At 34.5% G+C, this 25,295-nt stretch overlaps 4 protein-coding genes across 4 annotated transcripts; 3 read left to right on the top strand and 1 right to left on the bottom strand.

Moving 5' to 3' along the window:
• Window positions 1-8,745: 8,745 nt before the first annotated feature.
• On the top strand, window positions 8,746-9,479 carry LOC145127600 (uncharacterized). Its single transcript, XM_079062765.1, has 2 exons — window positions 8,746-9,238; window positions 9,307-9,479. Exons 1-2 carry the CDS (start codon window positions 8,746-8,748, stop codon window positions 9,477-9,479), a joined length of 666 nt encoding a protein of 221 aa, XP_078918891.1.
• A 3,566-nt stretch (window positions 9,480-13,045) lies between these two features.
• LOC145127599 (uncharacterized) lies at window positions 13,046-15,629 on the bottom strand. Its single transcript, XM_079062764.1, has 5 exons — window positions 15,616-15,629; window positions 15,265-15,500; window positions 14,457-15,181; window positions 13,742-14,381; window positions 13,046-13,659 (listed from the first exon to the last, which is right to left on the bottom strand). Exons 1-5 carry the CDS (start codon window positions 15,627-15,629, stop codon window positions 13,046-13,048), a joined length of 2,229 nt encoding a protein of 742 aa, XP_078918890.1.
• A 1,602-nt stretch (window positions 15,630-17,231) lies between these two features.
• On the top strand, window positions 17,232-20,087 carry LOC145123742 (Haloacid dehalogenase-like hydrolase (HAD) superfamily protein). Its single transcript, XM_079058948.1, has 4 exons — window positions 17,232-17,372; window positions 18,060-18,231; window positions 18,603-18,719; window positions 19,724-20,087. The coding sequence occupies exons 1-4, from the start codon at window positions 17,263-17,265 to the stop codon at window positions 19,850-19,852; spliced, it is 528 nt and encodes a 175-aa protein (XP_078915074.1). The 5' UTR covers window positions 17,232-17,262; the 3' UTR covers window positions 19,853-20,087.
• Window positions 20,088-21,813: 1,726 nt separating this feature from the next.
• On the top strand, window positions 21,814-25,270 carry EX1 (UvrB/UvrC domain protein (DUF3506)). Its single transcript, XM_079058947.1, has 11 exons — window positions 21,814-22,497; window positions 22,598-22,714; window positions 22,802-22,867; window positions 22,956-23,062; window positions 23,134-23,893; window positions 23,983-24,106; window positions 24,180-24,349; window positions 24,414-24,488; window positions 24,578-24,670; window positions 24,780-24,917; window positions 25,010-25,270. The coding sequence occupies exons 1-10, from the start codon at window positions 22,009-22,011 to the stop codon at window positions 24,870-24,872; spliced, it is 2,094 nt and encodes a 697-aa protein (XP_078915073.1). The 5' UTR covers window positions 21,814-22,008; the 3' UTR covers window positions 24,873-24,917; window positions 25,010-25,270.
• Window positions 25,271-25,295: the final 25 nt, after the last annotated feature.

Below are 25,295 nucleotides of genomic sequence, written 5' to 3'. Positions count from 1 at the left end.
ACACTGATTTTTAGTAAACAATTATACCAAGAGAAAATTACAAAATTAGCCAAATACACTAATTACCTTACAAATTTAGCCAAAAAAAATAAAAATTGCAAAAATAACCACTAAATTCGTAAATGGAAATAACCCATCTGCAATTTTGGCTTTCCATCTGCGATTTTGCTTTTGAAAAAGTATAAAACCGTTTTTTTTTCTTCATTTTTCATTCTTCAATATAGAAAAACTCTCTCTCACGGGGATTCCTTTTGACGATTTCTTAAAGAAAATGGACGATTATTTCAACAATCCCGAAAATATGGTTAGATTTTAACTTTTTTTATGTTTTAATTAACATTTATTTAGTATATGTCTTTATTATTTTATTATTTATTGTATTAGTTAGTGTAAAAAAATGAAATTATATTGTTTGTGATAGTGTAATTTTATTGTATTTGATAGTTTTAATATTTTTTATTAATAAACTTGAAGTTTAAATGTTATTTTGTTAGTGGTTGTATGAATGTACAAGTAGAGACTGCGTAGAGTGTGCATTGGGTAGTTGTACATTTAGTAAAATGGTTAGAATATGCTAATTTTTTTAAGTTCTTAGTTAAATAAATTGTTAGAATAATGTTTGCAATATGTTTGGTTAGTAGTTTAAGTTGATAAATTGATATAGCATGGTTAGAATATGTTATTTGTCGTTTGTATAGTTGTTGTATAACTTGAAAATTTGTATATTCTTATCGTATAGTTGTTTTTATAAATTAAAAAATGGTTAAAATAATGTTTACAATATGTGTACAATAGTTGTTTGTATATTTGTCGTATAAGTTGAAAATTTGTATATATTTGTTGTTGAAGTATAAAAAATTTTATAGTATAGTTAGAAAATTTTATAATATGTGTACAATAGTCGTTTGTATATTTGTCGTATAACTTGAAAATTTGTATATATTTGTTGTTTAAGTAGAAAATTTTTTATAGTATGGTTAGAAAATGTTATTTTATATAATTTGAAAGTTAAAAATCGTTTGTATACTTGTCGTATAACTTGGAAAATTCTTTATTTAGTTGTCGTTTAAGTTGAAAAATTGTTTGTTTATATGGTTAGAAAATGTTATTTTATATAATTAGAAAATTAAAAATCGTTTGTATACTTGTCGTATAACTTGGAAAATTGTTTATATAGTTGTCGTTTAAGTTGAAAAATTGTTATAGTATGTTATTGTTTTTCAGCGTAAATATATAAATTATTGATTAAATATTTGTATTTGCATTGTTATTATTGTTTATGTTATTATTGCATTTAATAATCATATATTTTAAAATGAAATAGTTGTTTAGTTTTGTAATATGTTATTGTGTTTTGTGCAGCATGATTATAATAATTTCAATGTGAAAGCTATTGTAAACTTAAAAGGATCGGGGTGTAACATATGAGAAGTATTTGAAGTGTTAGATGGTGTCAGACGTGATATATTTAGAGATACGGTATTTGGTTACTTATTGGACGTCCCTCGTTTACAAGGGGACGGATTGCTGTTCCACAAAATGTTTCTTCATCAGATACGGCCGGATGCTGTTTTATCTCCAGATGGAATAAAACGGTTATATTTTAGAGTAGGCGATACGAAAATAGTATATGGGCCAGAAGAGTTTTGTTTGATAACCGGGTTGAAATTTGGGGAGTATCCAAAAAATATCGGGAAAAAAGTGCCTGAAAAAATAGTTAGTAGTAAAAAAATATGTTTATTACGTGAGCGGCTATTTCCGAACTATACAAATAGTCGGTGAAAATCGGTGACCTGAAAAGTTTTATTTTAAATCAACTATTCTTAGAAGTTGACGACGCCGATGCAGTTAGAGTATGTTTGATATACATTTTGTGTGAATGTTTTTTGGGAAAAGAAATAAATGATCGGGTGCCACAAGATTGGTTTTTTTTTTTGCTGAGAATTTGGATGTCTGGAACATGTATTTTTTGTTTACTTTGAAAGTTTTATATTATTAATGTTAATTTATATTATAACTAATATTTTTTTGTTTTGTTAGTTTCGCTTGGGGTAGCTATTTATGGGATTTTACGTATGATTACCTTGAGGATACGTGGAACAAGATAAATAAATATTTATCACTGCCTGAGCGTCGTCAAACTTTAAAATACACCGTCTCAGGATTTACGGCTCCAATTAGGGTATAAAAAATTACTTATATTTAAATTGTTTTATTGTTATGTTAGTTATTTTAATTTTAACTTTTATTACTATAATTGTAAAAATTATAGATATGGATATATGAGATGCTTCCGGCTGTTCGTGCCTGTGAATTTGTATTGAGAAAAAGTAGAGACACGCCTCGGATGAAACGATGGAGTGGGACAAAAAAATTGAAATGGGTTGATGTGAACAAGATTTTTTCAAAGATACAGTTTTATAAATATTTTTTTATTATTAATAAAATTCATTATTATACTTTTATATGCATTTTTAATATGTTCAACTTTTTAGGAGGGACAACCACCAAGAAAAAAAATGTCACCGAGTGATGATGAGATGACATCTTGTTATTATATGTCATTTCAAGAGTATGTATATGGTGAATTGAAATCAGTTTCATCCCCAGTATGGGACCATTTTAGGAGACAAGACGAATCTTCGTCTAGTATGTCGTCAAGTGGTCGCTTTCACGGTAGAGGTGGGCGCAGTGGGAAACCCAACTTAGAGGAGGTGTTGAAACGGCTACATGCACTGGAGCAACAGGTGTTTACGAACTGAGAACCTACAGAGGTGTTTGTTGAAGAAGTGAATAATAAATATCTATGGAATAACATAAGTTTTGACCAGCCTGCAGTATTCCAAACAAATTTTGATCAACCGGTTAGTTACATGCTACATTTTTTTTATTAATTTATTAACATATTTGAAAATTTGTGTTCATATTTTATATTTGAAAATGTAGGTTGTAGAAGATGAAGTGATGACTAAAAATAATACAAATGAAAATATTTTTGGTGATATTGAAGACGACAATGTTATTATATATATTACAGTTACGATTTTAATAATTAATTTTTAAGGTGTCTTTCGTTAATAATGTGTTAATTTTAATGTAGGAGTTGGACGAGAGGAATGTGAATGCGGGTTGTAGTAGGAACAAATTTGATGATGATGTGTTTGATGTAAATGATTATAATGAAGCTAAAGAGGTTGTTATACTTATATTTATTTTAATTTTTTTTAGTAGATTGAAACATTTTTTAATTAGAGATTTTTGCTTATTAATGTAGGTGTCAGAGGAAGATGAAATAATAATTACGGGAAATGTAAATTATTATGATGTTTATGGTTTTGATGGCAAAGAAGTTACACCCGATAGACCGAGGGCTCGAAATCCATCAAAGTATTTGTGCCCTCCTTACACCGAGGTATTTGTTTAATTTAAAAACTTATATCGTAATAATAGAAATTTATTTTTATGTGAATTATTTGAAAGATAGAGATCTAAACATTTGAATGTTGTTTTAGCTGCACACGACACCGAAGCAAAAAAGAAGACCAAAAAAGAAGGTTGATATCAAATCAACAAGCCCTGTTCCTCCTCCAGCATTTGCTGTTGCTCACGACTTCTCTGTGTTGCGCCTGCAACCTTACGTAGCAGGCGGTGATGTTGTGATCCATAATTATTTATTTCATTCATATGACGTGCAGCATCGTTTGTTTAATTTGGTGTTAGATAGAGATTTTTGGAGCGCCTTGTTTGGCCATACACACGACGGATGGTTGGAGGCAGCGGTAAAATAATAGTTAATTTATTATTTTAAAAGTATTTTCTTTTTTGGTTAATAACAAAGTATCATAATTTTGTGCAGCATATCACCCTTTGGTATAGACTACTGATGGAGAGACGTTTTGATAGCGACCGACATACAATAATGCCTTCAAATGTTTTTGTTTGCCATGCTCTGGAGGAAGGGCATGATTGGAGGGTGTTTATGGCTGGTATTGCTAGATACCCCAACTTCATGGTTGCTTGGTGGGATGTCGATACGGTAAACTGAATTTTATTTTTTGAAAATATTTTCGTTATTGTCGTTATGTTTTTGTATTCTTATATGTAAACAAAATTTATTTATTTATTATTCTTATACAGGTCCTATTGCCGATTCATTCAACCCCTAGTCACTGGTTATTTGGGGAACTACGATTGGCGAATATGGAAGTCCATATTTATGACAGTCTCGGTAGAGGGGCTTATGAAAAATTCAACTCTGATGGAACCTTTACCAAATTTGAAGCTCGGGTGGCAGATTATTTAGACAAGATTGACTATTGGGCCCGGAGAAACATCCCAAGGATTCCATTGAATATGCAATTCATATTCGAAACAAATGTTCCCCAACAAAGTAGTCATTTGGGAGATTGCAGTGTTTTTGTTTGTATGTTTATGGAACAATTAGTTTCAGGCCAACCAATACGTGAACTTATTGACCCAAGGAACGCAGCTTTAGAGTTTCGCCAACGGATGGCAAAAATTTTTTGGGGGTCGAGTCTTGGTCTTATGTAGTTGGATTATATATTTGTATATGTAATTGTATGTTGGATTTAATGACCTATTAATAACTTCAATACTTACAACATAAGAACGACACCACATTTGTTTTAAACTAACAAGTACACTGCTCTAAACATAACAGCAAATACAACAATTTATTGATGTAACAACCTCAAAACTATGAAAACAATACTAAAAAGCTTAAAATTTGTAAACAATAATTGCCAAAAACAACACCCAACTACAAACCAAGGCTATCTTTAACTTCTTATTTTCTGACTGAAAGAGCTTGTTACAGTTAGCTATTTTAGCTATTACGACAGATGATTGGTCCTTCTCTTCATCAACCCAACTGATAAACCCGCATTTTGGTCCCTGTAAATTTAAACATTGACAATAAGAATTGTTGCCATATAATGATTAGGGTGTAAATATGAATGAAGTTAAGAACATGATACCATATATGGGCAAGCGTAAAATAATCTTCCTGGGTTTTTAGCTGTACCCGAAATCCTAATGACACGTTCACCTCCGCAATTACAGTATGTCATTCGCCTTTTTTATTCTATCTAATATGAATTACTTTCACAGATAAATTTCATGGAGTTACTTTACACCCATTTATAGAAGAAATTTTATTACAGACAACTATGTTTGACTGTGAAATGAACTGGTTTGACTACGAATCTAAAAAGTTGAACTATGAACTGCATACAAGTACATTGTCTTGTCTTGTCGGTCAGTGATGTTTGATGTAACGCCCCATTTATTTAAATAAATTAATAAATGTAAGTCCCAGACTAATTTGTGAAGGATTTTAAAAGTTGGGGGTTAAAAGTATAAGTTATGAATTTAATTTGAAAAGTTTTTGGAAGTCAGGGTGCATTTGGTAATTATGGGACTTGTTTTGAAAGAGGTTTTAGAAGACAGGGTATAAATGGTAAATTAAGTATCTAGTTGGAAAGAAATTTGTCATGAAGGGTTATATGGTAACTATTGGAGCTCATTTAGAAAGGAATGGGTGGGGAGGGACCAGAAGTGTATATTTGGCATAAGTTTGAAAAAGACACAGGATATACCCGTATCCCTTCCCCACGTCGCATCTTCAACCCTAAGAGAGAATCGGATGCAGCCGCCACTACCCATGGAACGCTTTCATCAGCCGCCATCTCCCTTTTCTTCTTGTTCTTCCGACCAGTCAAGAGCGTTGCCTGCTGCCTCACCGGCGAGTACCACCACATAGCTGCCACCGGAGACGTTAGGAAGTCGGAGGAGCCACCGAGACCCACGAAGGAGGCGGTGAACGCCGCTGTTGAGTGTGAACGACTTGAAACTCTAGGTTACTCCACCGCAAACCACCCATCTATCCTTTCTTCTTCATTTTTTCTGTGACTTTGTGTTGTGTGCATCAGGTGCTGCCGCCAGCAGCCCTATGGTCGCCGTTTGGGTCGCCGCCGCTGTTGGTCGCCATCTCTAGGATTTCGTTCGTCGCCTGCCACCCATAGTGGCCGAGTTGGAGATGTATCAGCCTTTAGATCATGTTTTCGAGTGTGCACATAGGTTTTCTTGATTGGGAATCAAGAGAAAACGCCGCTGTCATCGCGAAACCACCACTGCCGCCTCTCCGGGGTTCTACCGTCGCCAAGCGCCACCAGGTGGTGGTTGTGTTACTTTTCCGAGCATAGGGGTGGGTATGTGTTATTTCAGTGATGTATGATTGGGATTGTTTGGCCGGAAATCATGAAAAGGGCCACCACCACCACCGTGAGGTGGTGGCTGCCGCCACGAGCCACCGCCGGCCACCATGGTGTGGCTGTGTGTGTGTGTGTATTAGTTAGTGTGTGTATTTTGGATAAAAGCCTTGTAATTGTAATTAGCATGGAATAATGAAAAAATAATAATAACCACCACCGTAAGGTGGTGGCCGCCGCCGTGAGCCGTCATTGACCACCACTACCCGAGGTGGTAGTGGGTGGTGCCCCACAAGCAAACCCCAATTGACCTAGCAAAACCCTAATGGGCTTAAGGATTAGTTTTGGGCTTATTGGGCCATGTTTGGGTGAAAAACCCTAATTGTGAGTAATTGGGCCTTAGACTTATTGGACCCACTTTTGGGCTATTGAGATTGGATTGTGTATTAAGCCCAATTTCTCCATATCATTTATCTAGTAGAGTAAAGGACTTAATAGATTAAGTCCTTAATGGGTTAAGTAAGAGACACTTAACCCTAATCGTCATTTTATGTGAAACCCTAATTTCACTTGGGCTTTGTGTTGGGCCATCCAAGAATAATTAAATGGACTAGAGTAATTAATTGGGATTTAGGATAAGGCCCATATGAAGGATTGGGCCCAATTTGGAAAACTGGGCCATAGTTGGGGCCTAGATGGTTGTATGATATTGGGCCCCTAGAATGAGACATGTTGGACTGGACTGAACAATTGGGCCTTAAGGGAAGTCCATGTAGAGGTTTGGGCCCAATTTGGAAAATTGGGCCATATGTTGGGCTTTGATCCCTAGTTGACTTTGGGCCTATGGATTGGGCCTTAGGCTTGGGTAAGCCAAGCTAGGGGTAATGTAGTAATTATCAAAAGTATGTATTTATAGTTATGTGTTAGAACCCAATTATTAATTGGGTGTTATTTTGGTGTTGACAGTTCGAGAATCTGTCATCCAGCAGCTGGGGTTGAGTATGCGGGACTTCAGCAGTGTGGGATTGTGTCTACGGGACTTCAGCAGTGTGAGGTGAGTTTCCTTCCAGTAGGAACGAGTTTACGGCCATAATGCCGACCCGTTTAGATGTTAGTAGTACCGGACTTCGATCCGATGTCGGGCGGGGCCCGATGCAGTGATTTAGTTTACATGTTATATGTTATGTGTTCCGGACTTCGGTCCGATGCCGGGGAAATCCCGAGAAGTAGTTATGTATGCTTGATGTCTTTGTGATTCATGCATGTTTATGTTATGTGTTATATGTTCCGGGCTTCGGTCCGATGTCGGGCAAGCCCGATGCAATATATATGATTATGTTTTGTTGTGTTCAGTACATTCCGAACTTCGGTCCGATGCAGTGGGCGGGGCCCAAGTTATTCCGGACTTCGGTCTGATGTCGGGCGGGGCCCGATGCAGTGGGCGGGGCCCGATGCAGTGGGCAAGGCCCAGTATGTGCTATATGTGTTATGGTATGATATGTGGTAGTTTGGGGAGACTCACTAAGCTTCGTGCTTACAGTTTTCAGTTTTGGTTTCAGGTACTCAGTTTTCAAAAGAGGAGCTCGGGAAGATTGCAATGCACACACCATTTGTTCAGCCTGGGATGTTTATACTCTGATATATTTGACAGATGTTATTATGTTCTTGAGATATACGATTTATGATTTTATATGTTGAAAGATAATTATGGTTTTTATTAATGATTTAAAACGAAATTTTCGGACCGTGTTTTTGGGATGTTTCATTTACTATGAAATGAACTGGTTTGACTATGAATTAAAAAAGTTGAACTATGAACTGCATACAAGTACATTGTCTTGTCTTGTCAGTTAGTGATGTTTGACTATGAAATGAACTGGTTTGACTACGAATTTAAAAACTTAAACTATGAACTGCATACAAGTACATTGTCTTGTCTTGTCGGCCAGTGATGTTTGACTATGAAATGAACTGGTTTGACTATGAAATTAAAAAGTTAAACTATGAAATATGAATTGTAGAGAAACACCAATTTGTATATAATTAAAATTGTATTTGTGTGATGAATATAATACACTTTCATTGCTTGTGAAAATGAGTACTTACACCGAAAGAAGCTTTTCTCAGCTACCAATATTCTTGTATAATCTACAAAGAACAAATCCTAATACCTTCACAACCATCAAGAAAACGGATACCAACCGCTTTCAATTCTGTTTTGTGGCTTTAGGTTGCGTGGTATAACATATTTGTTTTATTGACTTAATTAATATTTCTTGCTAATGTATCTCGTGTACTCTTTACTTATCACTAATTTATGTTTGTTTTTTTTATGCAGATTCGTACCTTCCTTAGGTGCATGATACCGTTAATATATGTGGGTTATTTACCCCTTCTTGGAAGCTATCTGACAACAATGTACTTCGCAGTGGCTTTGGATGGAAATCATGAACCCCTACTCTTAGCAATTGGTTTTGGAACCTTAGAGTGTGAAGAATCATGGAGATGGTTCATGATGAAGTTAAAAGAGTGTTTAGGTGAGGATACAGAGGTTGGTTTCATAAGCAACCTATGTGATAAAATAGACTTTGGTGTTCAGAGTGCCTACCCAAATTCGTATCATGGATATTGTCCTAAAGATATAGCTCAAAAAATATGTGAGTCTGTCGGACATAACGATACGGAAGTCGAATCGTTGTTTTGGAAGTCATGCAATGCATATAGTGTTCATGATTTTTACTCGTGTCTGGAAAGGTTGCAAAGTGCATGTAGGAAACCACCTTTCTGCACCTTGCTTAGGAGTCCAATTTTTTGGCTTGCCGATATAGCAATTTCAAAATGGACACGAGCATTTTTCCCAAAAGTACGTTACAATGTTAAATCGATTGATGTCCTTGAAATGTTGCAAATTATATCTACATCCACACGTGAGTTTCCTATAACAACGATAATTGAGTTAATCAATACGTCGATACAATCAAAGTATGCTGAACGGGCTGAAGTGGCGGGTAAGGGAGATTGTTATATTTAGTTTTTTCTTGTGTTATTATTTTTCTAAAATTATCAAAATTTCCAGGGAGGTTGTCTGGTGGGTTGACCCCTTATGTTGAGAGTAAGGTTCAAAAACATGTCAAAAAGTCTTATAATTGGATGGCAAGACGTTTGTATGGGGATACATTTGAAGTCGATGACAATTTTGCCACCAGCAAAGTACAACTTGAACGTAGGGTATGTAGTTATGGGAAATGACAAAAAGCGGTATACCATGTGGCCACGCTATAACATCTCTAAGAACCCGTACGTCTGAAGCCATTCACGAAATGGTTGATTACAAGTTCACTGCTTTCGTGTATCGACTTGCATTTGGATCTGAGTCGGTGAATTCTATACCATCACATGTGTACTGGGAAATACCAAATGAAACGGTGGTCCTGTTACCTCCCTAAAGGATGTAGTTATTTATGTACCCCGTATGCATTTTTAATATGTCGTATTATGTATTAGTTATTCATGTACCCCGTTTGCATTTTATGTCGTATTATGTATTAGTTATTCATGTACCCCGTTTCCATTTTATGTCGTATTATGTATTAGTTATTCATGTACCCTTTTTTCATTTTATGTCGTATTATGTATTAGTTATTTATGTACCTGTTTTGTTAATTCTTTTTTAATTGTGATTGAGGAAACAACAAACATTAAAAGTAAGGGACATTTATTAACTAGTCACAAAACACACGTACAACAACAAGCAACTTAACTAACGAAATACATTTAACTTAACCATCATGCATATTAAAAATGAGGGACATTCTTTAAAAGATTCCATGCATCTGCGTGGGTAAACTCGCTACCATCATATTCAAAAGGGTATAGTTCCAAAGCCACCTGTCGCAGAATGTCTTCATCCGTATTTGCATGTTCATTATCCAACTCGTTATAAATACGTTGAAATTGCTTCACCTTTATTTTCAAATCCAGAAACTTCGCTTTGACATCTCTTCTTCTTCGATATTGAGTACGCCCCATTAAATGGTGAAACAAATGACAGACACGAGACCAAAATGATCCAGCGCGAACTTGTGGCGGACCCGGTGGAAAATCCTCCTCTACAGTTACAATCCAAGCTTGAACCAAAGCGACCTCCTCTTCGGTGCTCCATATATGTGGTACAGGTGAGTCCATACTTGCAAGGGTAAAAGTAATGCGATACAATTAAAATGGATATTAACAACTATTTATAGCGACTCTTTATTTTCCCGGTGCAATGGCTTGTCAATTCAAGTAGCAGTGTATTGTGTTGTCATTCGATGGAATGACTTGTCAACTCGAACAATGATCTCTTGTGTTCTCAGTTAGTACACTGCGTTCGTCAGTTAAGTTGGACTATGAATTGCAGACAAATTAGAAGATTGGACTGCGATATTGTGTATAAACTACTATAAATTGACATTAAGTTAAATAAATAGTTTACTAAACGATGTTACAGCTATTCATATATTATTTTTGACATTTTACTCTCTTTGTTTCAATAAAAATGAGTTCTATACCATGGAGCAATGACGAGTTCTTGGTTCTTACACGTGCATATATTCATGTGTACGAGACCAACAAGTTGAACGATCCAATGTTTTGGACTCGTTTAACCAATATTTTCAACGGTGAAAACCGAATGACTACAACAAACGATCATGGCGAACTAGACATCTTAGCAAGATGGTATGAAATGAAAACGGAAGTTCTATTATTCAACGATCTTTATACCAAAATTAACGACACCCGTTTAAATGCTACTGAGGAGGTAATCTTAGAAGCTACTAAGGAGGAATACAAGTCATTAAGTGACGGGTTGGAATTCCAGTTTGAAGCCCCTTGGAATATTTTGAAATATATCCCGTTTATTTAAAATCTATTTCAATTTATTAGGTGAGTACTAGGTTATTTTCATGTATTACGTATGTATTGGATGCATCTCCTATGTTTAATTTTAATTAATAAATGCTCATTGCATTAGTTTTCACAATACATTAGAATTCATTACTAACAACAATTCCATGAACCATTACAAACATTATAACAATTACATGAAAAACAACGATTTAAACTTAAACTATTAAACTAACAACTATTTCATGAAACATTAAACTTATGACATTACTACAAACAAAACATTAAAATAAAAACCAAGTCCATAGGTTATTATTAACGGAAAATAGAGCGGTCTACATGAAATACTGATTATTTTTAACAACCTTCCAAACTTCCTCATATTCGAAGTCTCTACCTTCACGCTCACAGATGTAAAAATCTGTAACAACTTCCAAGAACTCTTCTTCGTCCCGACAACGAAGTTTGGAACTTTTCGCATAATTACACGCTCGATTGAACCATGTCACTTCTTCCTTTACATCCATCCATTTAGTAACAACATCTGATTGTTGTCGTTGTTGTCCTTCTCCCATCTCATGGTTGAACAAAGCTGTTATGCGAGTCCATTCATCACCTATTAGGCAATGCGGGGGAGCAAGTAACGATACACCATCCTTAACACTTAGCCAGCATCGTGTTAGAATCAACACCTCATTTGTCGTCCATGGTCGTTCAGAATTGGAACCAGGTACTTCATTCGAAGAACTTGCTGCATTCGACGACATTTCTAAATATGGGAGTTGGTTTCGTTTAGGTGATTTGGGTGTTTGGTTTTTAGATCTTAAACATCTATTTAATAAATACAGGAGTATGAATTACAACTTTGACTACGAATTGGTTGCATTTGGACTACGAATTCAAGGTTACTGCAGTGACTTATCATGTCAAACAGTCAATTATGTGTTGTCACTTCAAAGTTTGACTACGAATTGCAGGTTACTGCAGTGACTTATCATGTCAAACAGTCATTTATGTGTTGTCACTTCAAAGTTTGACTACGATTTGCAGGTTACTGCAGTGACTTATCATGTCAAACAGTCATTTACGTCTTGTCACTTCAGTGACTTGTCATTAATGTCTAGTCATTTCAAAGTTGGACTATGAATTACAACTCTGACTACGAAATGGTAGCATTTGGACTAGTATGTATAAATACCACTTATAGCACCAGTTTATTATAATGTCGACTTTATTATGACTTCCTCACACAAATTCGAAGTTTGCTCATGCAACGAAGTAGATTGTTACTACTGTGATTCAGTCGACCCTTTTTTTAAACCCTCTTCAGCCGGGCCATATATGTCAGATGAAAATTTTGAAGAATCGAAGAAGACTGAAGAACAACAAGAAGAGGACAAAGAGTCATCCCGACTTCTCACTCAACGTGGTAAAGATATTGCATCGGAATACAAAGAAGCTCAAGAATGGATAGACCTCAATAAAAACAAAATCAAAGAGCATGAAGAATGGATAAAAAAGACTAAGAAGGCAATCAAAACGACTGAAAAATGGCTTGCTGAGAAGGACGAGCAGTTGATACACATTATGGTGCAAAAGGATCGTTTGGAAGACAAAATGAGAATTAGGGATGACTATATAACAATCGAGAAAGAGAAGTACCCATTGCCGTTCCCTGAGTTTAATAATTAGTTACAAAAATATTGTAATATTATCATGATACACCTAAGGGTGCAAAAGGATCGTTTGATGGTTTTTGTTTTAAATAACATCTTGTAATTGTTCTAATATGCAAACTAAATATTATAATATAAAAGCTTCATTAATTGTTATAATCTGCAAACTAAACTAAAATATGAAAGCATAGCAATGACTTGTAAGATTTAATACAAAAATTACAATACATAATAAGTTAACAACTCTTCATTTCAAGGTTGTTTTATATCAAAATCAGCGTCATAGGTTTGTGAGCAACTCGCTGAACCACCAATATTAAATGTCATTTCTGCAGTAGAATTTGTGCGACGTGCTCCACTACCGGACGCCCTTCCAGTACAATTGTTTCTCGTGTGTCCTAGTTGACCACATGTAGAACACTCTTTTCTAATTGGACCCTCGCCTTGGGATGGAATGCGATGTGTGTTTCTTGGCCTGCCTGGCTGACGTTTATCCATTATAGGTGGCTTAACAATCATCAAATCATCGGGGATATCCCATTCAGATGGCTTTGGCAAAGGGTTTATTGATTCCTCATACGTTTTCCTCAGTGTTTCGATGAAGTAAGCATTTAACGCATACCTCGAGCAGTCTTGGTAATTGTTCACTGTTAAACATCTTATGACATGACCACAAGGTATCCCATCAAGTTGCCAATGCCTACATGTACATGTCATATGTTGGAAATCAACAATCACATTTTGTGCCCCCTTTTTGACCTCGCATTTCGTATTTGAGATCATGCGAACATCCCACTTACTAAAACTTTTTTTGTTTTCTTTTACAATATCATCGGCCCAAGGGGTGAGTGTTGTTGTTGCTTCCGCTAAAAAAATAGGCAAAATGAAGAAGTTAAGATCAATAATATTAAATTAATAAAACATTAATATTAAAAATTAACTTAATACCTACAAAGTTATGTCTTTGAAAGCACCACTGTTGCATTGTTGCACGAAAAAAATCGATCAACATAAGTATCGGCACCTTACGTGCGTGTCTAGATAATGCATTTATAGACTCGGCACTGTTGGACGACATAAGATTGTATCGGTTCCCTCTAAAATGTGCCCTTGACCAAATTTCTGGATTTATACTTTTTAAGTACTCCCATACTGGTTCTTTTGTCTTTTTCATAACATCCATGATAGCGTCAAAAGCATCAACTGTGTACGCCCTACAAGCCTCCCAAAAAATTCCTTTAACTGTGTTACTCTTCCCGAATCTAGATACTATGTTGAAATACAAATGGACACCACATATTCCGTGATGAGCGTGAGGAAAAATGTTGGCAACGGATGTTGCTATAGATGGAGACCTATCGTATATAATTGTAAGCTCCTGCATATTGCCTATGCAATCACGTAGTTTTTGAAAAAACCATGTCCAAGAATCTGTACACTCATTTTTGCATATATCATATGCAACCGGTAATATTTGGTTTTGTCCGTCCTTAGTAACTGCAAGTAACATGGTACCTTTGAACTCGCCCTTTAGGTAGGCTCCATCTACTACAAGGATCGGTTTACAAAATTTGACAAAAGCGCGTACCTACAATACATTGTATATCTATTCAAATACACCAAAATAAAAATGAAAAAACTAATAATATATTAAAATACTAACCCAGCAACCAAGTGCGACGTACAAAAACTCAAAGCGATCATCACCATCTGTTTTAATATGTGTCACCGTACCCGGATTATGTTTGACCAAATTGTGACAATAAGCCAGAAGTTTGGTAAAATAATCCTCTTTCATACCCCTTAACAACAACAATGCATATTGCTTCGCACGCCATGCCTGATGGTATGAGATATTGATATTCAATTGAGCATTCATATCATTTATAATATCTTTTCCCCGATAAACTCTATTATAATCTTCAGCCAAAACATCAGCAAGATATTCACCCAAAACATATTTGTTTGCTTGTCGATGATTAGGTTGCAAAATTGTTAAAGAACATGTGTGTACATCAACAAATTTATTCACTTGGAAAAGTCCATCAGAATTTTTAATTGCTTTTGCTCTTAGTAACCAAGAACAATTTTTCAAAACACAAACAACCTCATACCTTGATTTGGTGGATCTACTTGTCCTCGTCTGAAAACCTTCTCGAAGACATTTTTTACCAATACACCGCTTTAAAAGTTCTTTGTTCTTAAATATACTCTCACATTCAATCTTTTGAAGATTGATGTCTACCATCTGTGTTGGGATATCTTCATTAATATCAACTGGGCATGCTGGTACAGGGGGCATACCGTAAAAAACGTTATTGGGAAACTTAGCTTTAACTTCATCACCCAACTCATCTCTATCTGAATTGCTTTGTAAGTCGGTTATATCTAAACGTACATCAGCAACATCAACATAATCCCCGTAAACATGCTTTTTTTCATATTTTTGACTCATTTTTTTTTCTTTTTACTTTTATCTACTACACGCCTATTCATAACTTTAACTTCTTCTTCGAGAACATCATCACAACGACCACCCACATCATTAAGATATGTACCAACATCATCATCACCAACATACTTGTAATTCTCAGGATCCACATAGTGAATAGGTGAATAACTAACATTAACATTTTCAGCAACACTGTGAAATTGAGGTACACTAGGAGTATTGAAAGTACCTATCGGATCGTTGCTCCCTTTATAGCTGCATAAATTACCAACCGGCTAACTTTCACTATGACCAATTTTGCTTCTCACCAAAGATACAAAATCACTATAACTAATATACTCAGAAAATATCAAAGCGAATTCAGAAATACCTCCCTGTGGACATACGTATTCCAGATTTGTTTCAATAACTTGCTATCTCCCACCGATTACAAGACAAACCAAATATTCAATCATTTTTTAGAGAGATTTTAGAGAAATTTCCTAAACAAATAACAACTAAACTGATAATTTTCTACAAAAGTTTATATATAGTAAGGTTATTTCGTAGTCAAACCAATTGATTTCATAGTCAAAAAAAATTTTAAAAAAAATTTTAAAAAAAATTTCATAATTTCGCAGATGAAATATAGAGGAAATCGCAGATGGACTGTGTCCATCTGCGATTTAAGCCTGCTCCACCCATATATATATATAGAAAAAAATTATAAAAAATACCCATCTGCGAATGTACAAGTGGCTAAAGCACACTTGTGCTTTAGCCACCTGTACATTCGCAGATGGAATGTGAAAATCGCAGATGGACCATTCTCATCTGCGATTTTAGTGGCCAATTTTGCAATTTCAATTTTTTTTTGGCTATTTTCCACAAAGTGATTAGTATTTTTGGCTATTCTTGTCATTTTCTCTTATACCAAAGGGCAATGTTAAGCGTGGAACTCCTTCATCATCTCAAGTTGTTGGTCCTTCATTTCAATCACAATCTCCGACAAAGCCCGTCCTCTACGACAATCATTTTCACCTTAATATACTTTTTTCGTGATGCTCAATTCTAGTCATAGCTACACTTTTCCAATTCCCCATTACAGATCGCATGTACATAAAGAAGAAGATAGCAATGAAGAGGGAAGAGAGAGTTGCGTCAATAGGATGCAAACGATGAGGGCGAACAGTTTGTTGCCAACATCTGAAATGGTGATGGTAAACACGAAAGCCACACTCATTCTCTCACTTGCAACTTCGGTTTCGATATGATGAATTATACGAGTCAATTCAATTAGAAATGTAAGAAAACAGAATGTAAATAATTCTTTTTGACTAAACTGCAAAAAATGGTCTTTATATTTAGCTAAAAAAATGTCACTTTGGTCCAAAAGGTTTTGGACTAGCATTACTGGTCCAAAATAATTTTTTTGTTCCCGGACCCTCATATGCCTCATTTAACACTCCGAGTGTGCATCCTGTACCTCCAGTTTCGGATGGTAAACTGAACTTGGTCTGTCTCGACCAGGGCCGTTCCAAACATATTTTGGGTCCATGACAAGATAAAAAAATGGGCCCTTAAAATACACAAATGTCATCAAGTTTTTTATAATAACTCAATAATTGAAAGAAAATTACTTATACTATCTTCTAAATATAACAATTTCCATAAAAAAAAATTGGGCCCTTTAAAAGATGGGCCCTAGACGTTCGCCCCTATTGCCCACCCACTGGGACGGGTCTGGTCTCGACAATAATAATAATACACTGAAATATGCTATAACACTAAAATTACCAACAACAAAGAAGGTGACGATAAATACATCACATCTACAATGATATTACTAGTTATTTTGTAAAAGGTGTTAATCTTAATCGGGACCAGCTTTGGTATTTGAACAGCTTTAGGTCCGAAAAGATAACTCTCATGAATATTGAGGGGGTTTCTTGTAAAATGAGAGGTGATATATACATATGATTCGGGGTCGTTACTCGTTATTGGTCGTCATCTGCAATTGCAAACAGGAGCGACGACCATGGGAGACGAGAAGCTGAAGAACGAAGCAATGGAGATCCTGGGATTATTTCAAGTCTTGCCTCGTTTAGTCGTCTTCGATCTCGATTACACTCTCTGGCCTTTCTACTGGTATATGAATATCTACAATCTTGCTTTCGTAATACGCCAAATTTCTATTTCATTGTTTGACTGTAAATTTTCGAGTATTGCCTTCTGTTTTGATGAGTAAACCTAATTCTATGCAACTTACCTATAATCCAAGTAAACATGAGTTTTATTTTTGTGAGTATGTTTCTTAATTGCATATAGTTTATCTAAAAGCTCAGTTAATTGTTCATGCCTTCTCCGATGTAAGATCCTCACTTTAGCTCAACGAATTGTTAGTTCCTGTCATTTAATTGGATAAATGTCTTATATATTGACCATAATTTAGAAAGTAGTAGGAATTTATTTTTGCCTACATGTTTCTAGAGACGTTTTCATGCAAACCTAACATCGATTTTTTCATTTCATATCAATGGAAGGGATTTCTTCGAACTGTGATTCAGTTGGATGTAATTGGGCTGTTCGTTTCATGAATGATAAGGTTTTAGGTACATTTACTTGAATGATTTGTTTATAGAGAATCATAAAACCTTGGATTTTGCTCCATGGTGTTAATTCATTCATTACACAAGAAGGATTCATGATTACTAATGCTTAAGACTAACTTGTTTACTGATTATATACATATTTGTGATCATTTCTATCAAATTCTTCAGTTACTCATGTTATATATAGATTATATAAAACAAATGATTTTTTTTTTAATGTTAGTGAATGTCGATCCAAACGTGAGATGCCATCTATGTATCCCCATTGTAAAGATATCTTAAATGCACTAAAGGACAAGGGAGTTAAAATGGCTATTGCCTCCAGATCACCAACAAGAGACATAGCAGAGACTTTCCTTGACAAATTGGGCATAAAGTCGATGTTTGTAGCACAGGTTTGTGAAAACTTGATCCTTTGAAAATATGTGTGAATAAATTATAGCAAAAGAGAAGACTTTTATTGGATGATCATATTTAAACCATTGATTATGAATTCTGGTTATCAGTACTTCATATGCAGCCTGTTAAGAGTTAAGATGATCGTAGACTTAATGACTTTTATGAGTATTTAGAAAAGTTTCATGAACGAAATGTTAATCAAGGGCAATTATGTCATTTCTTGTTACTTACATTCCAAATCCTATGATAGAATCACAAACCAAACATAGATATACAAAAAACACGTGACAAAATTCAATTCCTTCATATTCTAAATCCTTCAAATTACAATTCCTTTGATTGATAGCAATTCCTTTTGATGTTTCAGGAGATCTTTTCCAGTTGGAGTCACAAAACAGAACATTTCAAGAAAATCCAACAAAAGACTCAAATCCCATTTGATAAGATGCTTTTCTTTGATGATGAAAATCGTAATATTGAAGCGGTAAAAATTCTTCCATTTACTCCCCTTATATTGAAATTCACACAATTCTGAAAATGTTGATAAGGTTCAATACAAGAAATAGCAAGGTACTTTCATTGATTATTTTATTATAGCAATCCACTTTCATTTTTTCTTTTTAAAGCATTGTACTTTAAAAAATCTTATTTTCATTGGTGTAATTGGATAGATTTTTTTAAAGTATAATGTCCTAATAAGAAGACTGATAAAAGTACAATGTTATAATTGGGTAGATTTTTTAAAGTACAATGCCTTAAGAAGAAATAAATAAAATTAGGATGTTACAATAAACAAATAAATGAAAGTATGTTGTTATTTATAGAGAACTAGTAAATGAGCCCCCGCTTTGCCGCTGGTTTTTATGTGTTTTTGTTGCGTATTAGGAGTGAGAATTGATTAAACCAATGACATTTTACAAAGTTCAAACTTCAGGGGGTCAAAGTAACATTTAAAAAAATAGATGGGTGGAAAATGTATTTTTCAAAGTAGAGGAGTAAAAATCATATTATATATATACTACGGGGATGGGGGATACGCGCAAAAGTGTAGAAAAAGAAAGGGTAAAAGTGACATCTTACAAAATTGAAGGTGGAGGGGGTGAAAGTGATATTTTAAAAAGTAAAGGGATGAAAGATACCATTTTATAAAATAAAGGGGTTGCAAGTGACGGATTAACAAAATTGAGGGATTAAAGTTGCACTTTACGCATCGACAACTTGTACATTGTGCATTAAGAGTTAACATTTTACAAAGTTGAAGGTGGAGGGGTGAAAGTGATACTTTAAAAAGTAAAGGGATGAAAAATATTATTTTTCAAAATAAAAGGGTTGCAAGTGATAGATTATACAAAGTTGAGTGATTAAAGTTGCACTTTATGCATTGACATACTTGTACATTGTGCATTTACAATTGCACTATTAGCTACATTGCCTTTGTCTCACAAACAAAAACTTACATTTTATATATATTTATAATACATCATGCAGGTTTCACAAATGGGGGTGACAAGTATTTTGGTGAATAATGGGGTGACTTTTGGAGCCTTTAGGCAAGGGCTTACTGAATTTTCTCAAGGTCCAACTCCAAGTTCATCAAAGAGGGATAAGAAAAAGTGAATAAAAACACTTTAAAAAAATACATCATTTGGATATTGTATCCATATTGTTTATGGTGATACAGATTTTTGAACTTGATTTGGATTTGATTTATGTATTAGAAAATGTCGTTTTACATATTCAATTGTAGTAGTAACTATTATTTGAGCCATTTCACGATGATTTTTGTAAAAGAATTATAATTTGAAAGAAAAACGAGAAAGTTGTTAAAGCGATTTTTTTTTGATTGGTTGAACATTTGCAACTTGGTCTGAAGGCTTTTCGATTTTTAGGCATCGAGTATGTTTGGCTAAAATAGTTGGTAGCTAAAAGATGGAAGTTGAATTTTTATTTGTCGCATAAATGTTTGACAAAAGTAATCATAAGTTTTGAAATGTGTAAAATTATATAAAAGGACATCTGAAAAAAAAAAAAAAATAGGTGTTTAAGGGCAACCTAGTAATTTGCTATAATAGACATAAGCTTTTTCTTTTAACCTTATTTGAAGTATCTTTTGAATTAAACATTTTTTGTTCCAAAATAAAAGCTTTTAAGTTCGTACTTTCAAATGAAGCTTTTTATATTAAATTGAGATTTTTTTTAGCTAAAAGTTACATGTTCTTAAAAGCTCCTAAAAATTTATTGCCAAACAGCCCTTGTATGACAACACATTTATTTTATGTTTTTGATTATATGTTTCTAAAAAATATAAACAAATAAAATAACCAGTGAATAAATAATTAGATACTTTGGTGATAATGTTAACATGTGATTATTAAAAAAATATTATTTTAATCCAATAAAAAGTGGGACCTATATCCTTTGTAATTATTAATAACATATAGTTATAGGTTTTTTCAACAATTATCAATGTTACATGGGTAAAAGGGTTGTTTGATAATTTTTAATGGAAATATTCAAAGGTAACGTTTGAACGAGTTAGCATTTAGTGTGATTGATTTAGTATTGACCTCTGAACAAATCAAAAGCTCTAATGGCTTTTGAACGGTTAAGAAACCTTACTTTCTCTAAATCATTAAAAAATTGGTATCATTCAGCACTAAATGATTCGATAAAATGAAGAAAAAAAAAATTGTAAGTGAACATCTGGTTTCTAAAATGCAATTAGCCTTGTTCGACTATATTTTGTTTTGGTTTGTATGTATAGGAGTGGGATTAGAAAGTAAATAATGATAAATGACAACATTCATATGTATATTTTAAATATTCAAGAGTAAAGTTTAGGGAACTAGGTGGTTAGAACTATATTGTGAAGATTGAAACAGTTTATAGCCATATTTGACAACCAACTTTCAAAAGCTAAAGTTTTTACCTTAACAATTTGTTTGACACAGAATTTTTGGAAACTTTTTTGAGTTTTTATCTTTTAGCTTTTATAAAAAAACGTAAAAGCAAAAATCGTTTGACTTGACCAAATGAGTTTTAGCTTATATTTTCAAATAAAAAACTCAATTTGAGATCATGAGTGAATTAGATGGCTTTTGGAAACTTTTAATTTTTCGGAGTTTCTAATATTATTTTTAAATAATTTTTTACATTTAAAAACTAACCGTTATTTTTATCAAACACTTTATCTAAATAAAGGGCTTCTAGCCCAGTGGTGTCAGGTGGTGCCCTCCCTCTTTGAGGTCGAGGGTTCAAGTCCCGTCGTGGACATATGTGAAATTATGTGTTAGTTTACAAGTAAATTATATATTTGTATTTGCCGGTTCAAAAACAAAAAAAATTACAACTTCCAACTACTATTTATCATCTACCGGTTAGATATTGGTTTCTAATTTCCATCTAACTAATTTTACAATTATACCTATAATCTAACACTTTCTAGATAGACAGATATTTTGTCAAAATTCCTACACTCACTTTTTAATTTAAAATCACAAAAAACATGTTATCGATAGACCGGTTATCGGCTATGACAACATATGAAAGAAAAACCGGTCATAAACCCACAGCATCTCTATCCGCTCCTGGATGCTCATAGACTAAGAGCAATCATGCAGTAACATTTGTACATCGTGCATCAAAAATCGTACATCAAATCGGATATCAGCAATTTCGATTCTGGAAAAACCTAACCCCATCTTCGTATCATCACTGTGCTGCCCCTATTGTGTAACCAAATTCGACGATACCATCGTCTCTAGCTCTCATTAATGGCGTCAATATCACCGCCGACGTTCCGTTCTTCCGCCGGTAGCTCCGTTACAAGCCCTCACAAATTCACCTACACAACCCCTAAGTTTACCACAACTAGCCGATTGAACCACCGTTCCTCTTATTCAACGAATCTATTTTCTCACTCTCTATCTAGGGTTTCCGATCCTTTATCCGTCTGTCGTTGCGTTAGTAACAGAGATATCGGTGACAACAACGATAACGATAAAGATAATCGTCGATGGGACTCGGTTTTGCAAGAGAATGTCAGGAATGCGATTAAGTGGTTTGAGGATTACATGACTGGATATCGGAAGTATCAGATGAAAGACGATGAATTGAAGAAGGATGATTCTGGTGATGGTGTTGTGAAGATAGAAGGAGAGGTCGTGGTGGATGGAGATGGCGATACAGAATGGGATTGGGAACGCTGGCAGAAGCATTTCACTGATGTCGATGAGCAGGAACGTATCGTTTCTACATTGAAGGTACTTCTGTAAACTAATAGGAGAACATAGTATCAGAGATTAAGATGATAACTCTTGCTACAATAACCTTCATACATTGATATGTATATCATCATCACAGTCACATCTAAATCGTGCTATTGCCAAAGAGGATTATGACGATGCTGCCAGGATTAAGGTCGCAATTGCAGCTGCTGCTACTAACGACACTGTTGGCAGAGTGATGTCTTACATGAGAGTAAGAGAATGTTGTTATTCTTTAAATCAAGGATTATCACATTTACAGCCATGAATTCCTTATCTGTCGACCTTTCTAACTTTGCAGAAAGCTATAGAGGAAGAACGATACATGGATGCAGCATTTGTAAGAGATTATGCTAGTGCAGGTCTGGTGAGTTCTTGAACATTTTGAATTACATTCAAACTTATTTACATGCTTTTGCTTATTGAACAATCATACTATTCGATTCCCAATTTAGGTGGGATGGTGGGCTGGACTTTCAGATGATAGCAAAGATCCATATGGTCGAATTATCCGTATAAGTGCAGAGCATGGAAGATACCTAGCAAGAAGTTATAGTCCAAGGTAAAGTAGCAAGTTATTTAGTTATCTATAAGAGTATGTGATGAAGGTTTGACCATTTCTTTGACTTTCAGGCAGCTTGCCACAGCTGCAGATGGAGCTCCATTGTTTGAAATTTTTCTAACAACAAATGAGCATGGAGAATACAAATACCAGGCTGTATACTTGAAACGAAATGAAGTCCCCCAAAAATTTCCAGTTGTATCCTCAAAGTCATCAGGTTTCATTAGCACCATGAATCCATCAGACACAATGGGAGAAAAAGATGATCTTTTTGTAAAAGATATTGAAGATACAGATGATGATGATGCTGACATGGCTGAAGAATCTGCCTTTGAAAACATCCTGCGAGACATGATACCTGGTGCAAAAGATCTAAAAGTCAAAGTCCTGAATGTAACAACACCTGGAAAAATAGACAGGGATTTGATATCTAAAGTGGTTGAACAAATGGAGGAAGAAGAAGAAGATGATGAAGATGAAGAGTTGGAAGACAGAGATGGAGGAGATGAAGTAAAAGATGGAATCAGTGAAGAACAAGACAATCTTGATGAAGGAAAAAGTCAAATTGCAGTCAAGATTGTAGTTGGTGGCTTGGTACAAAAGATTTCCAGTAATACCCCTCGTAAAGATTTGATCCGTGTGCCAGCTAAGCTAGAGAAAAGGACACGTTCGTCATTCTCCTTTTTTTTAGAGAAAGAAAAACAACAGGTGTCCTCTGGTAATTCACAATCTTTAAAGAAAAAAGATGTTAAAATCCATGGTAATCGTAGCACAGACAGCATCATGCTTGATCTTGCCAAGTCAATTGGAAAAGGAAAGATACCCATGAAGGTCAGTCAGATTACTGAAATAGGGTAAAACAAGAGGGGTATTTTTGACTTTTTGTCAAAATATATAATTTTTATAAAACATTTTTACAGGTGCTTAAAGATGTTGGGCAGTTGATTAATCTTACACTTACCCGTGCTAAAAATCGTCAACCTTTATCTGGATCCACAACATTTAACCGAATTGAGCTTCCAACAAATAAAGATCCATTAAATGGTATCATCCATTCTATTTTATTCATTATCTTATTTTATAATTTATTCTTACTAAATTATAAATACTTTTTTAGCATTGTACGTTGGTTCACATGGGCTTTACACTTCAGAAGTGATTCAATTAAGGCGTAAATTTGGTCAGTGGAAAGAAGAAGGCAGCATGAAAGAGCTTTCAAATCTTGAGTTTTATGAATATGTAGAAGCTGTTAAGTTAACAGGGGATGCTTATGTGCCAGCTGGACAGGTAAACAAACATGTAAAACTTTTCATCCTCAATTTCTTTTTTCACTTTTTTTTTATTGTGACAGGTGGCGTTTCGTGCAAAAGTTGGAACAAAGTATCAACTTCCTCATAAAGGGATCATTCCTGAAGAATTTGGAGTGGCAAGTTTTTATAAATTCAAACTATGGAATTCCTTAATTCTATACTTTATATCTTAAATTCTTAATTTGTATTTTATTTTATTATTCAGATTGCTCGATATCGAGGACAAGGTAGGCTTGCAGATCCGGGATTTCAAAATCCCAGATGGGTTGATGGCGAACTTGTAATTCTTGATGGAAAGGTCTCACTTTTTTCTTCTATCTTCATTATAATATGTAGTTTTTTTTTTTTTGTTTTTTGTGAAATAGTTATTAATTCTGGAATCTTGTCTTTTATTGATGTTTTTGCAGTATATTAAAGGAGGTCCTGTTGTTGGATTTGTATATTGGGCACCTGAATATCATTTCTTGGTGTTCTTTAATCAGTTAAGGCTGCAGAATTAAGACAGTTTTCACAAAAGAAGTTTTAACATCGAATCGGATTTACAGGTAAGCTTTTTAAACTTCAATTGTTTTTAGGGGATATTCTCAAAATCACTATTATCATATTCTGATCAAAGTTTTGGTTTACCCTTTTGTAGTGTGAGATGATTTCCATCCCCTATGGAGTCATATGAGTGGATGAGTAAAGTGTATTACCACTTTGCTTTGACCTTTATTCACTGTAGCCACTTTTCCATCGACAAATGCAGCCATGGCATTTTGTAGCAATGCTGCATTTATTTCATGTACAGTAGCTATAAAGTAGACTACATGTTACTTAATGGAGGAATAATGGCACCACAATTACTTTTAATGTATATATAAGTTATGGGGAAAATAAAATTATAATATTTTTATTACTTTTTTAAAAATACATTTATGCTT

The sequence above is a fragment of the Lactuca virosa genome, chromosome 7 (genome assembly GCF_052849685.1).
Source record: "Lactuca virosa cultivar CGN04683 chromosome 7, Lactuca_virosa_CGN04683_v6, whole genome shotgun sequence".
NCBI classification, from domain to species: Eukaryota; Viridiplantae; Streptophyta; class Magnoliopsida; order Asterales; family Asteraceae; genus Lactuca; species Lactuca virosa.
This window is presented reverse-complemented; position numbering and strand designations above follow the sequence as displayed.